At 34.9% G+C, this 20394-nt stretch overlaps 1 protein-coding gene across 1 annotated transcript in view; it reads right to left on the reverse strand.

Annotated features, from left to right (window-relative positions):
* Nucleotides 1-579: 579 nt before the first annotated feature.
* The window catches only part of si:ch211-266k8.4, an 80129-nt gene continuing 60314 nt past the window's right edge, over nt 580-20394 (reverse strand). Inside the window, exons 14-15 of the mRNA XM_682696.10 lie at nt 14481-14675; nt 580-914 (exon numbers count right to left, since the gene is read on the reverse strand). Coding sequence (XP_687788.6) covers nt 821-914; nt 14481-14675 — 289 coding nt within the window. The 3' untranslated portion in view covers nt 580-820. The remainder of the gene's footprint in view (nt 915-14480; nt 14676-20394) is intronic.

The following is a 20394-nucleotide window of genomic DNA, read 5'->3' on the forward strand; positions in this document are numbered from 1 at the left end:
CACATATATAAATACATATATAAATACATATATAAATAAATATTCATATATAATATATAAATACATATTTAAAGTATTTCTTTAAAATGGAGCACTAATAAAATAAATAATTAAAAAATATATACACTCTTGCATGATAAACACTTTTATAAATCTAGTTTTTAAAGTTATTTTTTGTTAATAATTATTAACTTATTGTTTATTATTCATAGCTGGTGTTTTTTTTACAATGGTGAGGAAATTAAAAGAAATTAACACAGAATGTGTTAAAAGAAAAAGTAGTACTAGTAGTAAGCTCTAGTAGTAAATTATTTAAATAACATTGTCTGCCAACTTGAAATGTATTTGTAAAAGTATTACATAAACATTTATAAAAAAAAAGCTTGACATGCTGTTTTTGTCATTTTAATTATAATTATTTAAAATATTTATTGTATGTTATTGTATGACATTTTGAAGTAGAAAGACTCACATAGTAGTCTAAAAAAACATACATTAATAACTTTTAAACATTTTTTCCCACTGAACAGGTGTTATTTTCTCTAAAATATCTACAGTAATCAAACTGAAGACAAGTCATAACGTTTATTATGAAAAATTTTATTAAACGATTGTAAAAAAAAAACTACATTAAAATACGAAAATGCCCATAATTATTAATGGGATATTCCGAATAAAACATTCATATGTGAGCATCCATTTGTAGTGCATATTATCAACATGTTGTCAGAGACATTAGCAGAGTCATTAAGCAGGGTTTTAATTGTCAGATGTTTTATAGAGTGAGCACACCTTGTTCCACGATGAGTCCTGTGTGGCCTTAGATGAGCTGTGACTCTCGGACTTGACTTGCAGTTGTTGGACATGTGATGAAGTTTCTCTCTTTCAGAGATAGACGTGGTCTAGAAGCAGGCCTGTGTTTACAAACAGAGAAGCTATTAGAGAAGTCAAAACGACTTTCTGAGCTACAATTGCAGAGAGAGAGTGGCATGATTACGATGGTAATGGAGAGTCTTTGTACGAGCCCATTTTCACTTATAATTTTGAACATAGTTAGCTAGACAAATAGTAAATGTTAATAATAGTGATGCCACAATACTTATAATACTGAACCATTCAGTACACCCTTTACGGATGAATACCTTTTTTTGTATTTAAATGAAAAAATTACATTTACGATTCTTTTCACTACTCTCTAAACTGGCTCTATGTGTACTTGAATACATGTCAATGCGCAATGTCCAATCAGCGAGCACTAATCTGAAGGGCACTTTCATGTGAAAGTGACTTGTTGCATGTCACGTTTTCAATATTAAGCTTTTATTACCCTAATATTACATTTAGACAGCGTGTGAGCACATGTAGGACCAGAAGCCCACATTGTACATCGCCATTTGTGTTAAATAATTTTACACAAGCAAGAGAGCATCAGTGATAATGAATTTTGCATATCAAACACTTTATACACAATAGACGACCAAAAACTAAACACATTTCCAAGCAAAGGAGGACTCAAGCGAATAGAACTAATTGTCTGATTGAACAATTCAATGAATCACTCATTAAGGCAGAGACTATTGGCTTTTGTGGCTTAGGATTTGGTGACAAACAGATCTTAAGTATCATTAAGAAATATCTCGTCTTATAAAATGCACAGTCAATACCGCCGATCCCTATAGTATACACAAAGTATACTGTTATAGCAAATTCAGTGAGTATTCAAAATCCATTTTAATACCTCACAAACCATTAGTGGCTTCCTGATGTGCACAATTTATAAGGTATATAAATAGTAAGGTAACAATGATATGAGAGAAAACAATGACACAGACTAGAATGCTTAAGATTAAACAGTGCTAAACATTCAGGACAATACAAGTACACAAGGTTTTAACGCAAGCTGTTAATAAACTTTAATGCAGATGAATAACTGCAACTTCACATGAGCTCACTAGACATAAAACCAAACAGACTTGAGAATAAGCATCTGAGACCCAGGCTGTAAAGACTCCACCCCATCCTGGAAAGGGGGCGGGGATTGCCAGCTCGGTTGCATTTTGAAGAAACACACAAAAACAGTGTTTTGCTTCCAAAAAAATGTAAAGCATGATATAAATGATCTGTATGGTATTTTAAGCTGAAACAAGGACATTTTGGGGAAATCAGAGACAGTAGATACAGTATATTACATAGTGCAAAAAAACAATATGTAACGAGTTAAACAAAACTTAAATAACAGCAGGACAACCGAACCAATGTACTGTAGGATTATGATTTAGTTTGCACTGGTTTTAAAGCACACCTCATGCTTTTCACACAACTTGGATCAAGCAATTTACTTTATAGTCTTTTTAATAATCCATGCACTACTCCTATTCAAAACAGCACATGCAATTAGACACATTCTGTGTTGTAGCCTTATGTGAACTTCTAAATTAAAATGTAGCCACAGTATAAAAACAACATCTCTTATAGGCCCTGCAGCTTGTGCTAGACAAAACTGAAGACTAAAAGCATGAGGTGTCCGCAGCTAGAGTTACTTCAGGCAACAAGAGCACTCTCGCCTTTTGTTGTCTCTCTCTCTTCTCTCGGGGGCTCTCAAAATATCAGTTTGTCCTGCTGTGCTGTTCACTTTGGCCTGCGCTGAACATCATCTTGCACTTAACAACACTCAAAAGTATGGACTGAAAATGTTGAAAGGATTTGTTCTAGTCTTGTATGAACTGAAATTCATTGAGTCATACATACTAGAAAAAAATTTCCATAACGCAAACACCTAATTATTTTTAAAAGTTATTTTAATTATGCAAGCATAAAAGTATAAAACATATATATTAAACTATTATATTTAATATTTAAACAATATTAATTAATATTTTATTTTTATTATAAATATTGACCTTTTAAATAATTAAATAATTATAAGAACAATAATTGAAAATTCATAAAAAAATTTAATTTTATACAAAAATTTCATGTACATAGTAAATGTTAATACTTCACCAAAGTGTATATAGAATTAATAACTAAATTATATCATTAATACTGTGTGTGTGTGTGTGTAGTATCTCAATTGGGTTCAGGTCAGGACTTTGACTAGGCCATCCAAAGTGTTTTTTTTCATCAGCTATTCAGAAGAGGGCTTGCTACTACATTATATTAATAATACTTTACTTATTAAAAACTTTATTAAACATTATTCCAAATTAAATTAAGCATATAAAGATTTACTCAGCACAGAAATTATTATTAATATAATTTCACTTTATAACAATTGAAATTTAGTACTAAGTTCCACCAAAGATTCATTATCTCCAATAAGGGACAAACTTTTTAAAATTGTTTGCACAATATAAAAATAACTTTGAATGTTTGAGAATTACACTGCATTAGCTTATTTTAGTCAACAAACCTGAACGTGCCCTAAACATCCATATTTTTGATCCTCTATTCAATACATTTAAAAACGTTTCTGTGACAGATTAATAGTTCTTCTTTTCATCACAACATCAAGCTTTAAAAGTGTTTCTTTTTATCTAAAGAGCATCGCAAATCCATCAGCTGGAGCTATGAATAAGGGCCGATCTGCTTCCATGTCAGTACGTCCAGACAACACAAGCGCAGCGGTGGCAAACTGGTGCTAAGCATGCTTTCAGATTAAAAACACTTTATTACAATGTGTCTCTTTCAAGCTCTAGTGCCAGAGAAGTTGCGGATGGGAGTATAAATAAAGCTGCATGTGTGTCTGTATGGACCAGCTGCTTTCCTCTGCACTCTCTCTGCGGCCTGTCGCAATTGTGTTTAAGCAGATTATCCTGAAGAGTTTAGCCATGCTGGATTTAGCCGTTTGTCAGCACTGAGAGAGCCATTGAGACAGAGCCGGTCACTGGACAATGGATGTGCAGGGCGGCCAGAAATATTGATCCCATAGGATGTGTAGGGGTGTTTTCACACTTGGAAGGTTTGGTCTCAATCAAAATATCTGATGCAATTCCTAGGATAGTGTGGTTTATGTAATTAAAGTTGCTTTTACACTGCACTTTCTTTTTGTAACAGCAATTTAGAATTAAGACGCTTCTCATCCAGAATAAGATTATTACGTTTCAGAAAAACGATTCCTCTCCAACCTACCCATTTACACTCCAATTATACTGAAGTGAAAAAACAGCGTTTTCAAAATGCTCTTTTTCATGGGTCGAAGATGTCAGAGTTGTGTGGAAACCAGGCGTAACCATAATAAAACTTGTGTGTTTTAAACATGACCTTTTGTGCCCCTTTTTACAAGATGTAAAATATGTTTCTCATGTCCCTAAAGTGTTTCAGCTCTAAATACCTCACAAATAATGTTTTATAACTCATTTTAAACTGCCCCTTTATTGTGACATTTTGGTGACTGTCACTTTAAATTCAAATGAGATTGTCCTCCCAGCCCTCTTTTCAAAAGAGGGTGGAGCTATGTGTCACAGCTGCCTATGTGTCAGTTTCAAAAACAAGACTAACGTTCAATGCTAATGAGGAATAGATCGTCACTAATGGGAGGGGCTTTACCCTTCTGATGATGCATAGAAAGGAAAAATATTAACCAAACTGTTTCCGCAGACTCTTTTTATCAAGAGTGATTTTTAAAAAAGTAATCAATACATTTTTACCATTAGAAGTTATATTCACACACTGTTGCCACACAACTGTCTAAACCCCATATAAAAGTGTTCTTTGCATAATAGGACCCCTTTAAAACAAATCAGTGTAAACACCACCTAAGTGTAAATGCCACTATATGAATCTTGGCATTCATCAAATAGGTTGACGAAAAAGCTGAAAAGATTGGTTTGCTTTTAAATGAAATGACTGCAATGTTTACACAACATGGACCAGATCTATTTAAATGAATCTAAAGTTGACACCATTATAAAAAAAAGACTCCGTTTTCCTCAGTTGTCTTATCATAGCTGTGATGAACTAGAATCCATCGATTCTATTGGAATCTGCAAAATCATTTGATAGAATTTGCATGCTAAGCTCTGCTCAAAGTCGCTAAATGTTGCTAGACTACATCATACATCAATTTGAATATTACTGACGACATCACGTACGGCAGTTTTTTGCACTAGGCTTTATATATGCATGTAAATTTAATCAAATGTATTGTTTGAATACAGTATTAATATAGATGTATATGGAATTGGAAGTAATCTCCCAGAAGACGAAAGTACAAAACTGTCACTAAAATCTCTCTAATTGTAAACAAGAAAAGTATAATAAACGGCCAAATTATATTGATAATTTTAAAAAATTGAGAATCTGATTGGTTTGACTGTAACGTTGCAAGAAAAATACCTCATGCTCGCGGTGCTAAATCATTTGCCGTCGGTACGTAGAAGGGTGATCTGCTCTCAGGCTGCAGGTATAGCTATAGTCTAGCTATAGACTGCTGTATACAAGGGCTGGGCTGCCTGTGAGTGCTCTGAGGCAGGGGAGGGGCTGACGGCATCACCCGCAGCTCGTTAGAAATGATACAGTTCGGACTATAAAAATCTATATAAAAAAATATATATATAAAAAAAAAAAAAAAAAAAAAACAAATCGCTAGATTTGCCACTAGTCGCTACTTTGAAAAATTGTCACTAAGAGGGTCTGAATAGTTGTTAATTATAATGACAAAGTTGCTAAATTGGCAACACTTGGAGGTTTTTTTTTAAGTGTATACATTTGCCTATGTAGATTAGACCTTAACTGCTGTTGGGCACAGCATGTTGAATTAAAATAAACATAACTCTTTTTATTTCTATTATTATTATTAGTTTTTTTAATGATAGTGTGATAAAAATTAAACAAAGGACTAAATGTATAATTTGCTTATTTTTTGGCAAGACTAAAAATGTGAACACAGCTTAAGTACAATTATTGTTGAGGTTGAACACCTTGTAACTAAACAAAGGTCACTAAAAATGGGGTCACATTGTGCTTTTCACCCCATAGACTTCCATTCATATTTATTTTGCTTCATTCTAAAGTCCAAGTTGGTGAATGCGAATTTGCATTACATGAATGCATGAGGTCAACAGAAGATCAGAATATGATCCCTTTGAACAGAAACTTATTGATATGGAGCAATCCCTCATTGTATCAGTGTCGCATCATTTAGTTTTATCCTACATATTTTCACAGTACTGAATCTGATAGAATATCACAAGCTTAAACTCTGGAGCAGCCACCTTAATGTGTGCAAAATTTCAGGATAATTCCAGGAATAAAAGGAAAAACATTGTTCAGAGTATTTGCAGAAATTCTAAAGGTAAAGTCTTATCTATTTAAGACTTTTTAAAGAATATTTTAAGGTCTCAATGCCACTTCAAGTTCTAATCAGTATCAAGCCTTTAACTTAATAAGTGGTTGTTAATAAACAGTTAGTTGCTGTCATAGCTGCTTTGACAAGTTCAACTGTCGCGTTGGGTAGTGGTGTAGCTGGTGGTGGACGCTATATTAATTTTCTTTTTACAATACGTACAGAAGGCCTCGTGGTTGTTTTCAGCGACAGGATTCAGCCATTGTTTAAATTCATTTTTCTCCAACCAGGACTACTCAAACTAAAATTTTCCCATTTTGCCATCTGTTTTGCTCCAAAGTTTTTGCTACTGTACATGTGGAGAGCATCACATAACCTTCCTGCATTAGTCGCAAAATACGTGACATAATCCAGAGGGAGGACCCAGGCCAGACATGCCCTGGCCCAAACAAATTGTATGGATTGAGGGCGTCGTTGTTCATTTTAGGAGGAAAATAAATATATTTATGTTTTTTTTTTTTTTTTAGAGTCAAACACTTTGGACAATACTTGAACAAAATTTAACACCTCGTAAAAACGCGATTAAGACTTTGATACCTTTTTTATGGCCTTAATTTTCTCATAATTGATTTAATCAACTTTTAATACTTTTAAGACCCTGTGCACACCCTGTTGTTATAAGAAAACTCAGGCATGTTTTTTTTTGGTTTGATGCAACCCAATAAAAAACAATGCGATAGGTGCTTTTAATTAACACGCTTTCAGCTGCGGAAGTTACAGTAAAACACTCAAGCACAAAACAGTCTAGCTGAATACATTTTGAGCAAGTGTTTGTGTGCTGTAGTGGAGGAGGTTCAACAGAGCTGGAAAAGCTAACATGATAAATACACAAAGATAAAGCATGAGGGTGTCTTCTGTGCAAAAAAACAAGTACAAGAAGAGTTAAGTGACCAATGTGTGTATTAGGGGATTTCTGTTTTTCATTAATCGCCAACTAATGTCAAGGAGTAATTTTGCACATTTGCCGGGCTCCAGTGAAAATTGCTTAGGCACGAATGTTGAATAAAATCTCAAAACACACATAAGCAAGAATGATGAAAAGTCCCAGTGCTAACCTATCTAACTTGCATATACAAGAACCAAGTGACCATGCACTTCATAAGCTTCACACGAACTTAAATTTCCAAAAAAGGCAGAAGATATTCCCTAATGACCAGCTCTGCTATGGCAGATGTGGTTTTGAGACAGCCAGGTGATGCTGGGAAATCAAGAGCAAAGCCATGAATAAGTAAACGCCACTCGGGTTCTGCTGTTAATGATGGGAGTTCATCCTACACACGCTTCCCTTGGGATTCGATCCCAGCACTTATTATGTAACATCTATAGCACAACCACTAACATGGTCACTTGAATCTTTATGTGATCCGATAAGATCAGCAGTTCCCTGATCAACTATCCTCAGTGTTATTATGAAACTATGACTGCAGAGCGAATGACACAGGCCACCCTTATCCAACAGCCAGAACCTACAGAGCCATGTATCCCATCACTGTCTGCATTGTCAGGGTTGTCAGATATGCTGTAATCCTTTCCCTTGGGAGCCCCTGGAAACCAGATATGGAAGGGGAAGATCAAACGGTGGCTTGGGATCGGGATCAGATGTGTCTATGCTGCTTGTACAGAGCATGACGCACACATGGCAAACAGGGAAAGAGCTTTTTCCTCATGCAGGATTGGTTCAGAGGTGAGATGTCTGGTAGTCAAATGATTGGGGAAAGAGGCATGCTAGTGATCTGGCCGGGCTTGTGATGATAGTGAGCTGTGGTGGGAAAAAACTAATGGAAAAAAAAAACTTTAACGAATAGCTTTAGAAGTAGAAAGCGAGTGTAAAAGTAGTAGTAATGTGAAAATATAAAGAATAGTTTATATCTTAAAATATATCAAAATATATAAAAAAAACAACTTGAAAACTTGATATAAAAGGGGGAAAAACTAAGCAAAAGGAAAACAATGCAAAACAAAAATAAAGAATTAAAAAAAAGTTTAAATAGACTTCCAAACAACACCAACAACCAACTTTTGTTCACTTATTTTCTGTCAAATAAATAGAAAGAAACAATCAGGAATCAAAAAACAAAGCAACAAAGCACAAATCATCTTAGACTGGTTTATTGAACATGACAATGAGTTCACTGTACTCGAATAGCATCCACAGTCATCAGATCTCAATCCAATAAAGCACCACCTTTGGGATGTGGTGGAACGGGAGATTCGCATTATGGATGTGCAGCCGACAAGTCTGCAGCAACTGTGTGATGCTATCATGTCTGTTACTTTCCTCTGCAGAACGTGCTTTTGTGTGCGAGTTTGTATGTATGTGGGTGAGTCGTTTTATGTGTGTTACAGGTATGAACGGCATTGGAGGATCCGCATTGCGTGCTGATGATCGCTGGTCAGTGTAGCGTTTAAAAAGCCGACCCAAACTGCAATTGCGATCTCTCTCCTTTTTCTCTCTAGTGGTTTAACTCTCACTCTTTTTTTGATTTCTGTGGGTCTCTGAGAGGACAGTATCTCTTGCGAGGAATAGTCTGAGAGAATGCGTTTTTATTTGGTTTGCGATTAATGTTGTTGTCTAAAATCTTTTGAAATTGCAATGTGTTTTGTTTGTGAACGCATTCCGTTAACTGATACTTTTTAAGTAATACTTCAGGGAGGGTGTAAAAGTGAGCAAGTCGTGCAATAAACAACTCTCAGATTCATTTTTTTATTACTTTATTAGGTTCAGAAGAGTGCACTGTAGTAAAGCAGTTTAGTTAAGATATTTGATACGATGAAGATGTTTATTTTCATGCTTTTGATATTTAGTTTAGTTTGTTTAATACAGTTAATGCATTCTGTTAAATTTATTTCTTTAAGCACCTCCTCTCCAACAGGTAAATAATTGTTTGTTTATTGTTAATATTTTTTTCACTGTATAATATTTTGTTACTGGTTTTCCCTGGAAGTTTGGGCAATAAATAATCAATAGCAGCGATATTTGGTTTTCAGTTCTTTCTTTCTCAGCCCATTGGTCACGCACACACTAAACTATTATGTTATGTCAAAAAACTCTTAGTTTAATATTACCATCTAAAAGGACGTAAAAATGTCAATATGGACCAAAATCTCTGAGGAATATTTCCAGTGTTGAATCTATGCCACAAAGAATGAAGGCAGTTCCGAAGGCAAAAGGTAACCCAGTACTGGTGTACCTAATAAAGTGGCCGGTGAGTGTATATATTATATAAAAAGACACAAAAGAAAGAAGGAAATAAGAAGTAAAAGTAGAAATAACACACATTATATATATAATATAATGAAATAACCTCCAAAAAAAGAGAAACCTCAAAAAACTAAATAAACAACAATCAAAAGATATCAACGAAAAAAAAAAGCAAATAAAAAAAGCAAAGCAAACTATATCTGATTACCAAAACAACTTATATGCACATCTCTAAAACTAAAACAAAACTTTCAGACTAAACTTAACTGCTCCATTGTATTTACATTGTGTGCCCAAATATAACCCAGAATTTTGCAGAAAGTGTCATTTAGCCTGTGTAACAGTGTCTATTCGCCTGATTCCCCATGAACCTGAATATACAAAAATGCAGTAAGACCACTTGTACGCTTAGAAGTAGCAATTAAGATGTCCCTGGCAAGGATTCAACTTCAGGAACTTGCTTTTTAATAACTGCATTATTGCTTCACGGAGGATTTAAATTCTCAGAGAGGTGATGCCAAAACTGAACAACATGTTTGTGAAACATACACACACACACACACACACACACACACACTTAAGAAAGTGACCTCTGCAGCCACCTTTAAGTCGCAGTCCAGGAAAGTTTTGTCTATCCTGACACTATTACAAGTGCTACAAAGGACAGCGCAAAGGCACCAGGAAGGTGGATGTTAAATGTTAAAAGGCCAGATGCTTGTTTTCATAGCTGCTGTGACTCATTTGCTCCGTCCAGAGAAGAGGGCAGGTGAAAATGGCAGGATGGGGCCTCCTGGGGCCCTAAGGTTTAAATACAGCCTGCTGACACAACTGACCTGAGATCAGAGATTCTGCTTCATGTTTCCGCCACACCTACAGCTTTCCCGGCTGATTCCAGAGGGTAAAGACACTGGATTTAAAACGGGCGACAAAGGTAGTGCCCAAAAAAGCAAGTGCAATAATTTATTTTTGTCCTCATAAGGCTGATAAGCCGTATATATATTTCCGTTTTTCCAGTGACAGCACAGGTGTGTGAACTAAGATGAATTAGTCACAGTAGCAATTTGAATTAATATTGGTGCATCTTGATGTTTCTGTTGATAATTTTACGTCATGGCCGATACAGGGTGTAAATACTAAAATACGGATGAAAATTTTGAATAATATTGGTGCATCTTGATATTTTTGTTGATAATTTTATGTCATGTCTGATACAGAGTCTAAATATTAAAATATGGATGAAAAGTAAATAAGTATTTTAAAAGTGTATATATTTGTTGCTTAATTTGTGTTTTATTATGTTAGTGGTTAAAACTGAAGAAAACTCCCAAACTGTGTGGAAAAACAAGCATGAAAAATAATTATTGGCATTAATGTTTAAATGCTGTCCATTTTCCCATTTGACAAAAAAAAAGTCAAATCGTGACAAAGTCATGTAGTAAAAAAGACAAATATAATATTTTTTGCTTATAAGCTATTTATATTGGCTTTTTTTAAATGACGTCGTCCACAACTGTTGAATGTTTAAAGTAAAACATTTGCAAATAAAGCACCGTTCAAAGAGAACAACATCGTCACTTCCTGATTAACTGGCAACAAATATCAAAAAGAAAAATAGAACCTGGTGTGTTAAGGCTGATTTATACTTCTTTGTTAAGCGCATACGTATGCTTCAGCGCAGCCTTCGCACGGTCGCATAGCCCTCGCCGTAGCTGACACCAACGCTGACATGCACCTCTCAAAAAAATGTAACTACACGCAAGTAGGTATCATTGCAGCCCGGAGATTTTCAAGTGGGAGGGATTACACTGAAAGTAGGAGAAGCTCCAGGTGGAAAGTTTTGTTTTGTGTTTACCTCATGGTTAAAGTTGTTGCACGTCCGCCGGTTCCTGCCTCAAAAGGAGCGAGTTTGAACCACTTGAACATTAAAGAAGCGCTCAGAAAAACAAAACATCAGCGAAGTAACTCGACACAGAGGAACATAAACACCTTACTGCCAACTAGCGTTTCGGAAGTGTTATTGCAAAACAGAAGAAACAGCGCGCAGAAGTATGGATACACAGCTATGCGCGTTGCCGTTGCATGCGCCGTGGGTCACGCTTTACACCACATGTACTGTAGGTGAAGTAGAAAATAATAAAACACATCAGGTTACTGTGAAGTTGAGTTTAGGATTGGAGTAGGTGTAAACATTAATAAAACACAACAGGTTACTATGAGGTTGGGTTAAGGTTTGGGGTATGTGTAAAACATTAATAAAACACAACAGGTTACTATGAAGTTGAGTTTAGGGTTGGGATAGGTGTAGACCTTAATAAAACATAACAGGATACTGTGAGGTTGGGTTAAGGTTTGGGGTATGTGTAGACATTAATAAAACACATCAGGTTACTGTGAGGTTGGGTTAAGGTTTGGGGTATGTGTAGACATTAATCATCAGGTTACTGTGAGGTTGGGTTTAGGGTTGGGGTAGGTGTAGACATTCATAAAACACAACAAGTTACTGTGAAGTTGGGTTTAGAGTTGGGGTATGTGTAGACATTCATAATGCACAATATTAGACTCCGTGTCATGTACAAGACATTAAATAAATAAAAACTCCAGGTTTGTAATGCCTACTTGGAGCTCAAGGCCCACCCATTTGGAGCTCAAGTCCCACCAATTTATAGCTGGCCCCGACCTCCGTTCGCAACGACGCATAGTGCAAGCTCTGTGATCGGTCGGGTTGGAAGCGCTGATGAGTGTGGGAAGGGCAGAGGGGACTCAAAAGCAGAAGTATAAATCAGCCTTCAGGAATTTATTCGGTAATTGTGTTTCCATCGTAGTTCAAGCTACTGTCATGCTACACTTTGCTTTTTTATGTCTAATTATCTTGTTTAAAGAGTCCCAATTATGCATTATAAAATGTCACATTTTGGTTTTGGGAGTCTCCAACAACAGACTGACATGCATACAAGGTCAAAAAACACTTTCATTGTCCTATAATATGCATTTATTTTGACCTAGTTATCCCATCAACTCCCATATGACATTCATAACAACAACACACATTCAGTATTAATCCACAAAGTGGCAAAAATTTTACTATTTAGAGAAATATTCTGAAATACATTACAAGCACTGATCTATAATAGATGTGTAATTCAAGCCGAGCGGGGCGATTACCAGCTACAACACCCAATTAAATACATATTTTGCAAACTACAGAAAATGAGGCAACTATTTTAATCATACTTTATGTTCTGTGGGAAGGAGAAACAAGAAACTGGTCCATACAAACTGTGTAACAGTTACTGACAAAGTCCAATACATTAGTAGCCTTTGCTGATCCTTCCTTTAATAATGAAAGGCTGGCGAATCCCGCATTGCAGGGTAGGTTATTGTCTCAATCATCATCTCTTAGGTATAGTAATGGTCATGTAATGATTAATCCCATGATCTCCCGCACTCCCTTAGCGTTTGAAGGGAAAGGCGCGTTCACATTTTACCGGATCCGGCACTTCATATTTGGCAAAGTCCCGCATCTGTTATCTGCATGCGTCGACATTGATCCGAACAAAGGACAAAACATTCATTTGACTCTAAGTCGACGAAATAGAATCAATAGTTTTAAACACAGTGCACTGTTTAACTTTCTTACCTATGCTGCCCGTAAATGTAATTTTTTTCTCAAATGGATATCTGATAAACAACCAACAGTATCAGAATAGCATAAGGTAATATTATCTAATGTCATTGGAATAATTTACCCACTGGTCAAGGGGAAAAAGTGACACTTTTTTTCCAGATCTGGACTCCATTTCTTGAATATGTAGGTCCCAGGATTTCAGGTACATTTTTGCAAAACCTTAGATCACCATAAACCTTGGTTAATTTATGTATTATTCTATTATTATTACTTTGTATTTCTATGTCTTCTTTTTGATCTTCATTATGTGCTGTGATGTTGAGAAATTTGTTGGTTGTAAACTGTGGTCATTGTTCTGTTTTGTTTTGTTAAAATAAAGGCAAAAAAAAAAAAAAAACAGCACGCTATGCACTTTCAGATTTATACCTCAGCTGGATGTTTCCATTCACTTAGAGCTGCGTTATACACTGCATGGATGGTAATTTAAAAAAAACTCATAATAGGGGCTCTTTAATCCTGCCCCGTTACTCAGCCGTATAAAAGAATTTCGCTTGCTCAAACTCTAGTGTGATCGTGGCCTCATACTCATTTTTTTCTTATTCTCATCACTCGAGCGCATCTTTGAATTTCCATTAAGCATATCTTTATTATGCGTCTAATTCTCCCAGTGAACAAAAATGTTAAATCACAACTGTCATATAAGAAAAAAGACCGATATAACACTGTTTGTTTGCTCATAAGCTGTTTATATTGACTTTTTTCTTCAATGACGTCGTCCACAAATGTCTGTTTAAACAAAAACACTACGATCAATCTTTTTAAACTAATGTCGGCATAACAACATTGTTGTGTACTATATGAAAACAGATGTGCAATATGCAAATATGTGCCCTGACAATTTTTTTACTTCTTGCAAAAAACTAACTTCCTCTTAAAGATCAAACTAATCCATATGAATTCCAATCAAAAGTAGTAAAATAAGCCCATAAAACTCATTTGTCGTATTAAAGCATCATCTTTCACAGTTACTTATGATTTCATTTAAATCCTTCTGTTGTAGAGAATCCATACCATTACATTAATCACTTTCACTGTGAGGGATTCAGCCTAGATTAAAGACTCATTATAACTAACCACTCTTTAGCAAGTGAACCTGCCAAACCAAACCAGCGGGACCACCTGTCAGTTTAATCCTAACCCAAAACACGTTATTATTAATGTCATTAGAGACCAAATGTTTATGGTAGAGAATAAAAAAAGCTTTTGCTGTGCCAATATAAAACTAATATGCATGAATGATTCACTACCTGTTTGGGGTTTCTTGACAATCATCAGTCTTGTTGCTCTCGGGTTGCACAGTCGTTAAAACTGGTGTTTGCTGAGATCTAGAGCGCCGACTCCTCGAATGGAAGGAACTTCCTCTTCTGGATTGATCTTGGCTCCTTCTTCGGGCCACTTTACCGACAGGCCCTGACCTCACGCGCCAGGCTGAAGAGTCAGAGCTGCGAAGGGCCAGAAATCATTACTTAAAATTTGTTTATGGGGTCATAAAATTGACACATATTTGCAAGAAAAAAGACGCAAATTGACCATCTAGGACAGTGCTACTCAACCATGTTCCTGGAGGACCACAAACTCTGCACATTTTCAGTGTCTCCTTAACCAAACACACCTAATTCAGATCATCAGCTCACAGATATATACACTAGATATCGCATAGGGACCCTGAGCATGCGTCAATAGCGCCGCCACATTGGTACAGTGCTCCCAGGACAAATGTCATTCAACCGCACTAGTCAAGACAGTGTTATTACATGAAGATGCGGGACTTTAGCACTGTCTACGGGTGTAGTAACGAGCAAACAAAGAAAACAAAGCACAAAGGCAGAACATTTCATAGGTAATATAAAGTTTTTTTTCTGTTTTTGTATGTTCTGAACTTTTGTGCTAATCAAGTAACGTTATTGATGATAACAGTCACTTTCTGCATTCACCATACGGCAAAGCAGCTCAAACTCGCACTAAACACTCGGCTTATGCTAGTTTTGTTGAATAAAATCAGCAAACAATGCAAAAGAAATATGAAAACGAGATGCAGCGCTGCCAGAAACTTGTATTATTGTCGGCTAGTAAAAGAGTCGTTTGGGGGATTCATTTAAAAACGAATCGCTCCCTCCGTCAGTATGAGAAGTGAAAGCAGGAGAGGAGCTGTGTTTCAGGACACGGATTAGATCAAATTTAACAGGGAGGGTGAAGAGTACATTTCTGTACACACAAACACAAGCTTTTTGTCAGGAATGCCCGTGCGGTCACTGATCCATCAATGCAGAAAAGTGATGTAAAATTATAATTTTAGTAATTAGAAAAAAAAATTACATACTAACATCCAGGAAAACTCCCGATCATAGATATATGTGTATATCTCTGGCTTTGGATGGCCACAGTCCTTTACTGTACCTTGGTCCCGCATTCATTTCAAAGGAGCGCTACCCTGTAGCAAGATGGCGGCACTATTGACGCATTCCATCCAATAGACAACAATAGGCCAGGCAACATCTAATGTATATATCTATGTCATCAGCTCATTAGCAGAGACTGATAGGCCTGCAATACGACAGACAAAGGAGACATCCAAAACATGCAGTGTTGTAGTCCTTCAGAAACGTGGTTAAGAAACATTGATCTACAGTAGGTCATAACAACTGTTAATACAGGGTTACTGCAGTCATATTTAAGACCTTTTAAAAACAGTTAAGAAATTTCAAATTTATATAGGGCTAAATGCTAAGGATTTTTTATCTCTGCAGAAAAAAATTATTTACATGCCCCATCAAGAAACTAATTCTATTTACTAGTTATTTCTTAGCCACATATTTTAAATAATGTTTCAAATCAAGCAGACACGAATTGTATACATGCAAATTTTCCCAACATAACTTAAAAAAACTCCATAAAACTTTAATAAACTAAAAGTATATACATTATACTGCGGTGTAATATTAGTTATAAATAGAGTTTTATTGAGATTTGTTTAGGTGTGTGTTGGATTGATTCGGTAAGTTTACATAAACAAAGGAAAATTAAAGCAGTTTAAAAAGGGTTTACGATCTACTGTACATGTCAAAATGTCAGAGAATTCAAGACTTTTTAAATGTTTTTGAAATTTAAGACATTAAGACTTTTTAAGACCCTGCGGACACCCTAAAATATCACCACAGGCCCCACACTCTAGAAATCAGTTTTAAATGACACTTATCTACACCAGTGATGAGCAAAAAGAACCCACTGTCAAATGGGATGCACATTATATCGGTAGCCATATTGATATAGACTGATAAATGCTATTTTTAATGTTAATATTTCGGTGTTATAACAAAATTAGGCCGATATCTTGAAGTCAATAAATTATGTATGTCTCCACTCGGTGAACCACTTCATATGCTTGCTGACTTTTTTATTCATTTAATGGTGACTAGTTAATTTTCAGTGACTTGGTTGCTTTATTTATGCTTTTTTTTGTCAGGCAGTAGATTTTATCTATATAAAAGAAAGTTGGCCATAGAAAAGAATAGTTGATTAATAAGGTTCAGAGATCAGTTTTCCTAAGAATTTAAAATAAGAATTAGTTGTTCCCTGAATATGTGGGGGAAAAAAAATGAAAAAATGTATTTGTATTGATCGGCTAATATATTAGCTACGGATTTGCTGCCTGCAAATCCAAAGAAAAAGCAGGCAGTTTAATGCAGTTCCATAAAGTATAAAAAGAGTATAAATTGCAAAGAAATTGTACTAGGTTACAAAATCGATATAAAAAATTCTTTGTCTGTAAATTACATCAATTTTATATCAATGTTTTCAAAACATGCTCATAAACAGTGAGACGACAATATCCATGTTTGCATCCAAAGATGGCATTTAAATTTAAGCACAAAACTGGAACATCAAATAAACCATTTGCGAATAAAGCACCGGTCTCATTCAAGGTTTCAAAGAGAACCAAATCAACACTTTCTGATAATCTGGGACCAAGTATCAAAAAGAAAATTAGATTTGGATGTGTTAGGAATTTATTCAGTGAATGTGTTTCCATCATAGTTTATACTCATTTTGCCTTATCGGGAAAAAAAAAAGTTTATCCTACTCAGTTGTGTTCTTAATGCACATTTTTAAAAAATAAGGTGCATCTTGGTGTTTCCATTAAGCATGCTTTAATGCCGTATTCCATTATGTGCATAAAAATAGTTGGATGGAAACCTAGCTATTGAGCTTTTCCCTATGCAATGACGTCAGCCAATCGTAACAGCGGCCATTTACTGAAAAGATTTGTAGGACCCAATCCTATAAATCTGAAAAATTCATACAGCTGAAAATGACCATTATTTCCACAAATACTGTTGTATTTTTTGTTTTTATATATAGATTTTTGTGTCTCACCATTATTACCACCTAAAAAATAACGTCATAAGTGAATCTCAAGGAACATATTACTATAATAAATTCAAATTTACACTTCATTTTGGCCCTCCTAGAGCAACATGCTGCCCTACTGAAGCAACATGACACCAAACATGCACTGAATTATCTGAACATCAGAGGAAGCACCTGCAGCCCTGATTGATACACCCTGTTTACTGTATTCACACACACACGCACACGCAAAAGCACACAAACATAGTATCCCAAAATGTAGCACAACCACAGTTGTGATTATCAACGCTTTGTAGTAAATGGCTCGCACATTAAATGACTGATGTCAAGCACATTATAAAACTGCTAATGACTAAGAACTAATAACATTCAATGAAAATAAAACTTAGTTGGACTTTTTAAAAAATATTTTAGCATTAAACTTTCTTTATTTCAGTAATTTTTGGTGAATTATCCTTTCAAAATCACTGACTTTGACTGCAACCCATTAGGAAAAAAAAAATTCCAAGCATTTTCACCTGTTTTTCTAGGATCAGACTAAACCAGTAAAAACCAGAGGCCTCGTCATTTCCTCATAATGTCAAATTAGCTAAATCCACTAGCAGACCTTCAGAGACCTAGAGGATTTCATTATGTTAATGACCGTTATGGAGATTTCCTAATATGAAAAGAAAAAAAAGTTAAAATAATGAAAGATTGCAATAACATATTTATCATAACTTTATCTTTCAATTTACTCATTTACATTATTTAAATTTCTTAAGGCCAGATTAGGTAGCTTTACATGGACATAAGAAAATGAAGACCAGTTTAAAATGATTTAAGACCTACAACACAATACTTTAGTCCATTTAGGACTTTTAAGGCCTAAAATTAAGACATTTTTAGACCCTGAGAAATCTTCAATTTTTTTTTTACAATCTATAAACAACCTGCCTGTTTTAAAATAGATTTTAAGCTTATGCAATCATAGCATACCACATGAAATTGCAAAAATAAATACATATACTTTATGAAGGAAACACGAGTGGTGCTGGTTTAAAAAGCATCTTAAAACAACTTCTAAAGCACAAAAAAAGGATAAAAATAAAAAAATAAATGAATAAAAAAACTATTTAAATAAGCAGTATAATTATTACAAATATAAGTAATCAAATATATTACAAATAAATAAGCAGGATTGTTACTTTTATTTCCTGGAATAAAGTAACCTGAAATAGGTTCAAATAAAGTACTATAACCTTCATATTTTCTAGCTAAAAAATAAATAATCATAATACAAATATTTTATAGAATACACATACAGTGAAATAAAAATAAATAATAAATGTCTGATTTCAGCAAGTTACCAAAAGTTACAGATGTTCTATGCACTTACTATAGGAATTATAAACATATGACTAATTATAAACCTAAACCGCATTCTAGCCCTAACCATATAGTACACATAATTAATTCATATTACTCAGTAGCTCATTTATTAATTACACTGCAAGTATACCTTAAAATGATGTGATCAATTTTTTGTTTAGTTTTGTTTACATTTTTTTTATGTACCTCACGCAAAAGCACATCACATTATGCTTCTTAAACACAAACACGTTGAATGTGTAAATTCAGCAACTTTAATCCTAAATATCCAACAAAAACACACCTGCTGTCTTCAAGTGTGCTTTACTTCTAGGCATCTCAGCAATGTTCAGTATGAACACCAGTCTCTAAATAAAATGCCATGACGTGCATGTGAACTTGAATTTCCTGCATAAAGATAATCAGATGCACGCTCATGCAAACGGGTGAGTTAGACACGCAAAACTCAACCAGCTCAACTAGCCAGAAGCATTTTCCCAGACTGTTAAAGTTCCAGAACATGATTTGTTCTTGCACAGACGAAAAGTACAAAGCCATAAATTATGTCCTTCTGTGATGAAGATGAAAAATAAATAAATAAATAAAAGTGCAAGAACTTGATAAGTGACACTCGCTGTCTATATTTTGATAGTCTTGCTTTTACATTTTGGAAGAGTGTTAAAGGGATACTTTTATTTTACACAAAGTGATGTAGGATTTATTGAGGTTTTTGACAATTCTAAAAATGATTGTTTTTTTTTTTTGCGTGTGTAAACAGAAGATATTTCGAAGAATATGCTGCTGCCCTTTTTCATGCATTTACACTCAAAGAATTAGAGCAATATAAAATGTTTAAGCATCGAAAATTATGCAAAAGCACCATTAAAGCTTCTAGTAGATTTCTTCACAAATTCTCTACAAAAACAAACTAAATTTGGACACGTTAGATTTTTTTTTGTTTATTTTTAATAATGACCAACTTCATAATCAGTAGGAAGATATTTATTACTAATATCTATTAACTTGCAATCAAATTTAACGAAGAACTTGCGAAAATGGACTTGACGCGATATCTCCGTAACGCATTCACCGATTCACACCAAACTTGGTGTGTGTTATGACAACTAGGGTCTGAGGTTATATGCGGAGTTTCGGCACACTGCCCCCTAGTGGTCCGGAGATACAAAAAACTTGCATTTTTGTTCATAACGTCTCAACCTTTCGTCCGAAACTCATAAAACTGGTCTCATTACATCCAGCAGAGCATGTCGAGTCAAATGATGTCTGATTTTTACAGGTCAGCCATTTTGGGCGTTGACCATTTCGATTTTTGGCCAAAAATGCTATATTTTACCAACATATTTACATATCATTACAAAGCATGGTATGCATCTTCAACCCCATGCCCTGAAAGTACTCAAAAACTTCTGGAGCAGCACCACC

The sequence above is a fragment of the Danio rerio genome, chromosome 25 (genome assembly GCF_049306965.1).
Source record: "Danio rerio strain Tuebingen ecotype United States chromosome 25, GRCz12tu, whole genome shotgun sequence".
Classification (NCBI taxonomy): domain Eukaryota; kingdom Metazoa; phylum Chordata; class Actinopteri; order Cypriniformes; family Danionidae; genus Danio; species Danio rerio.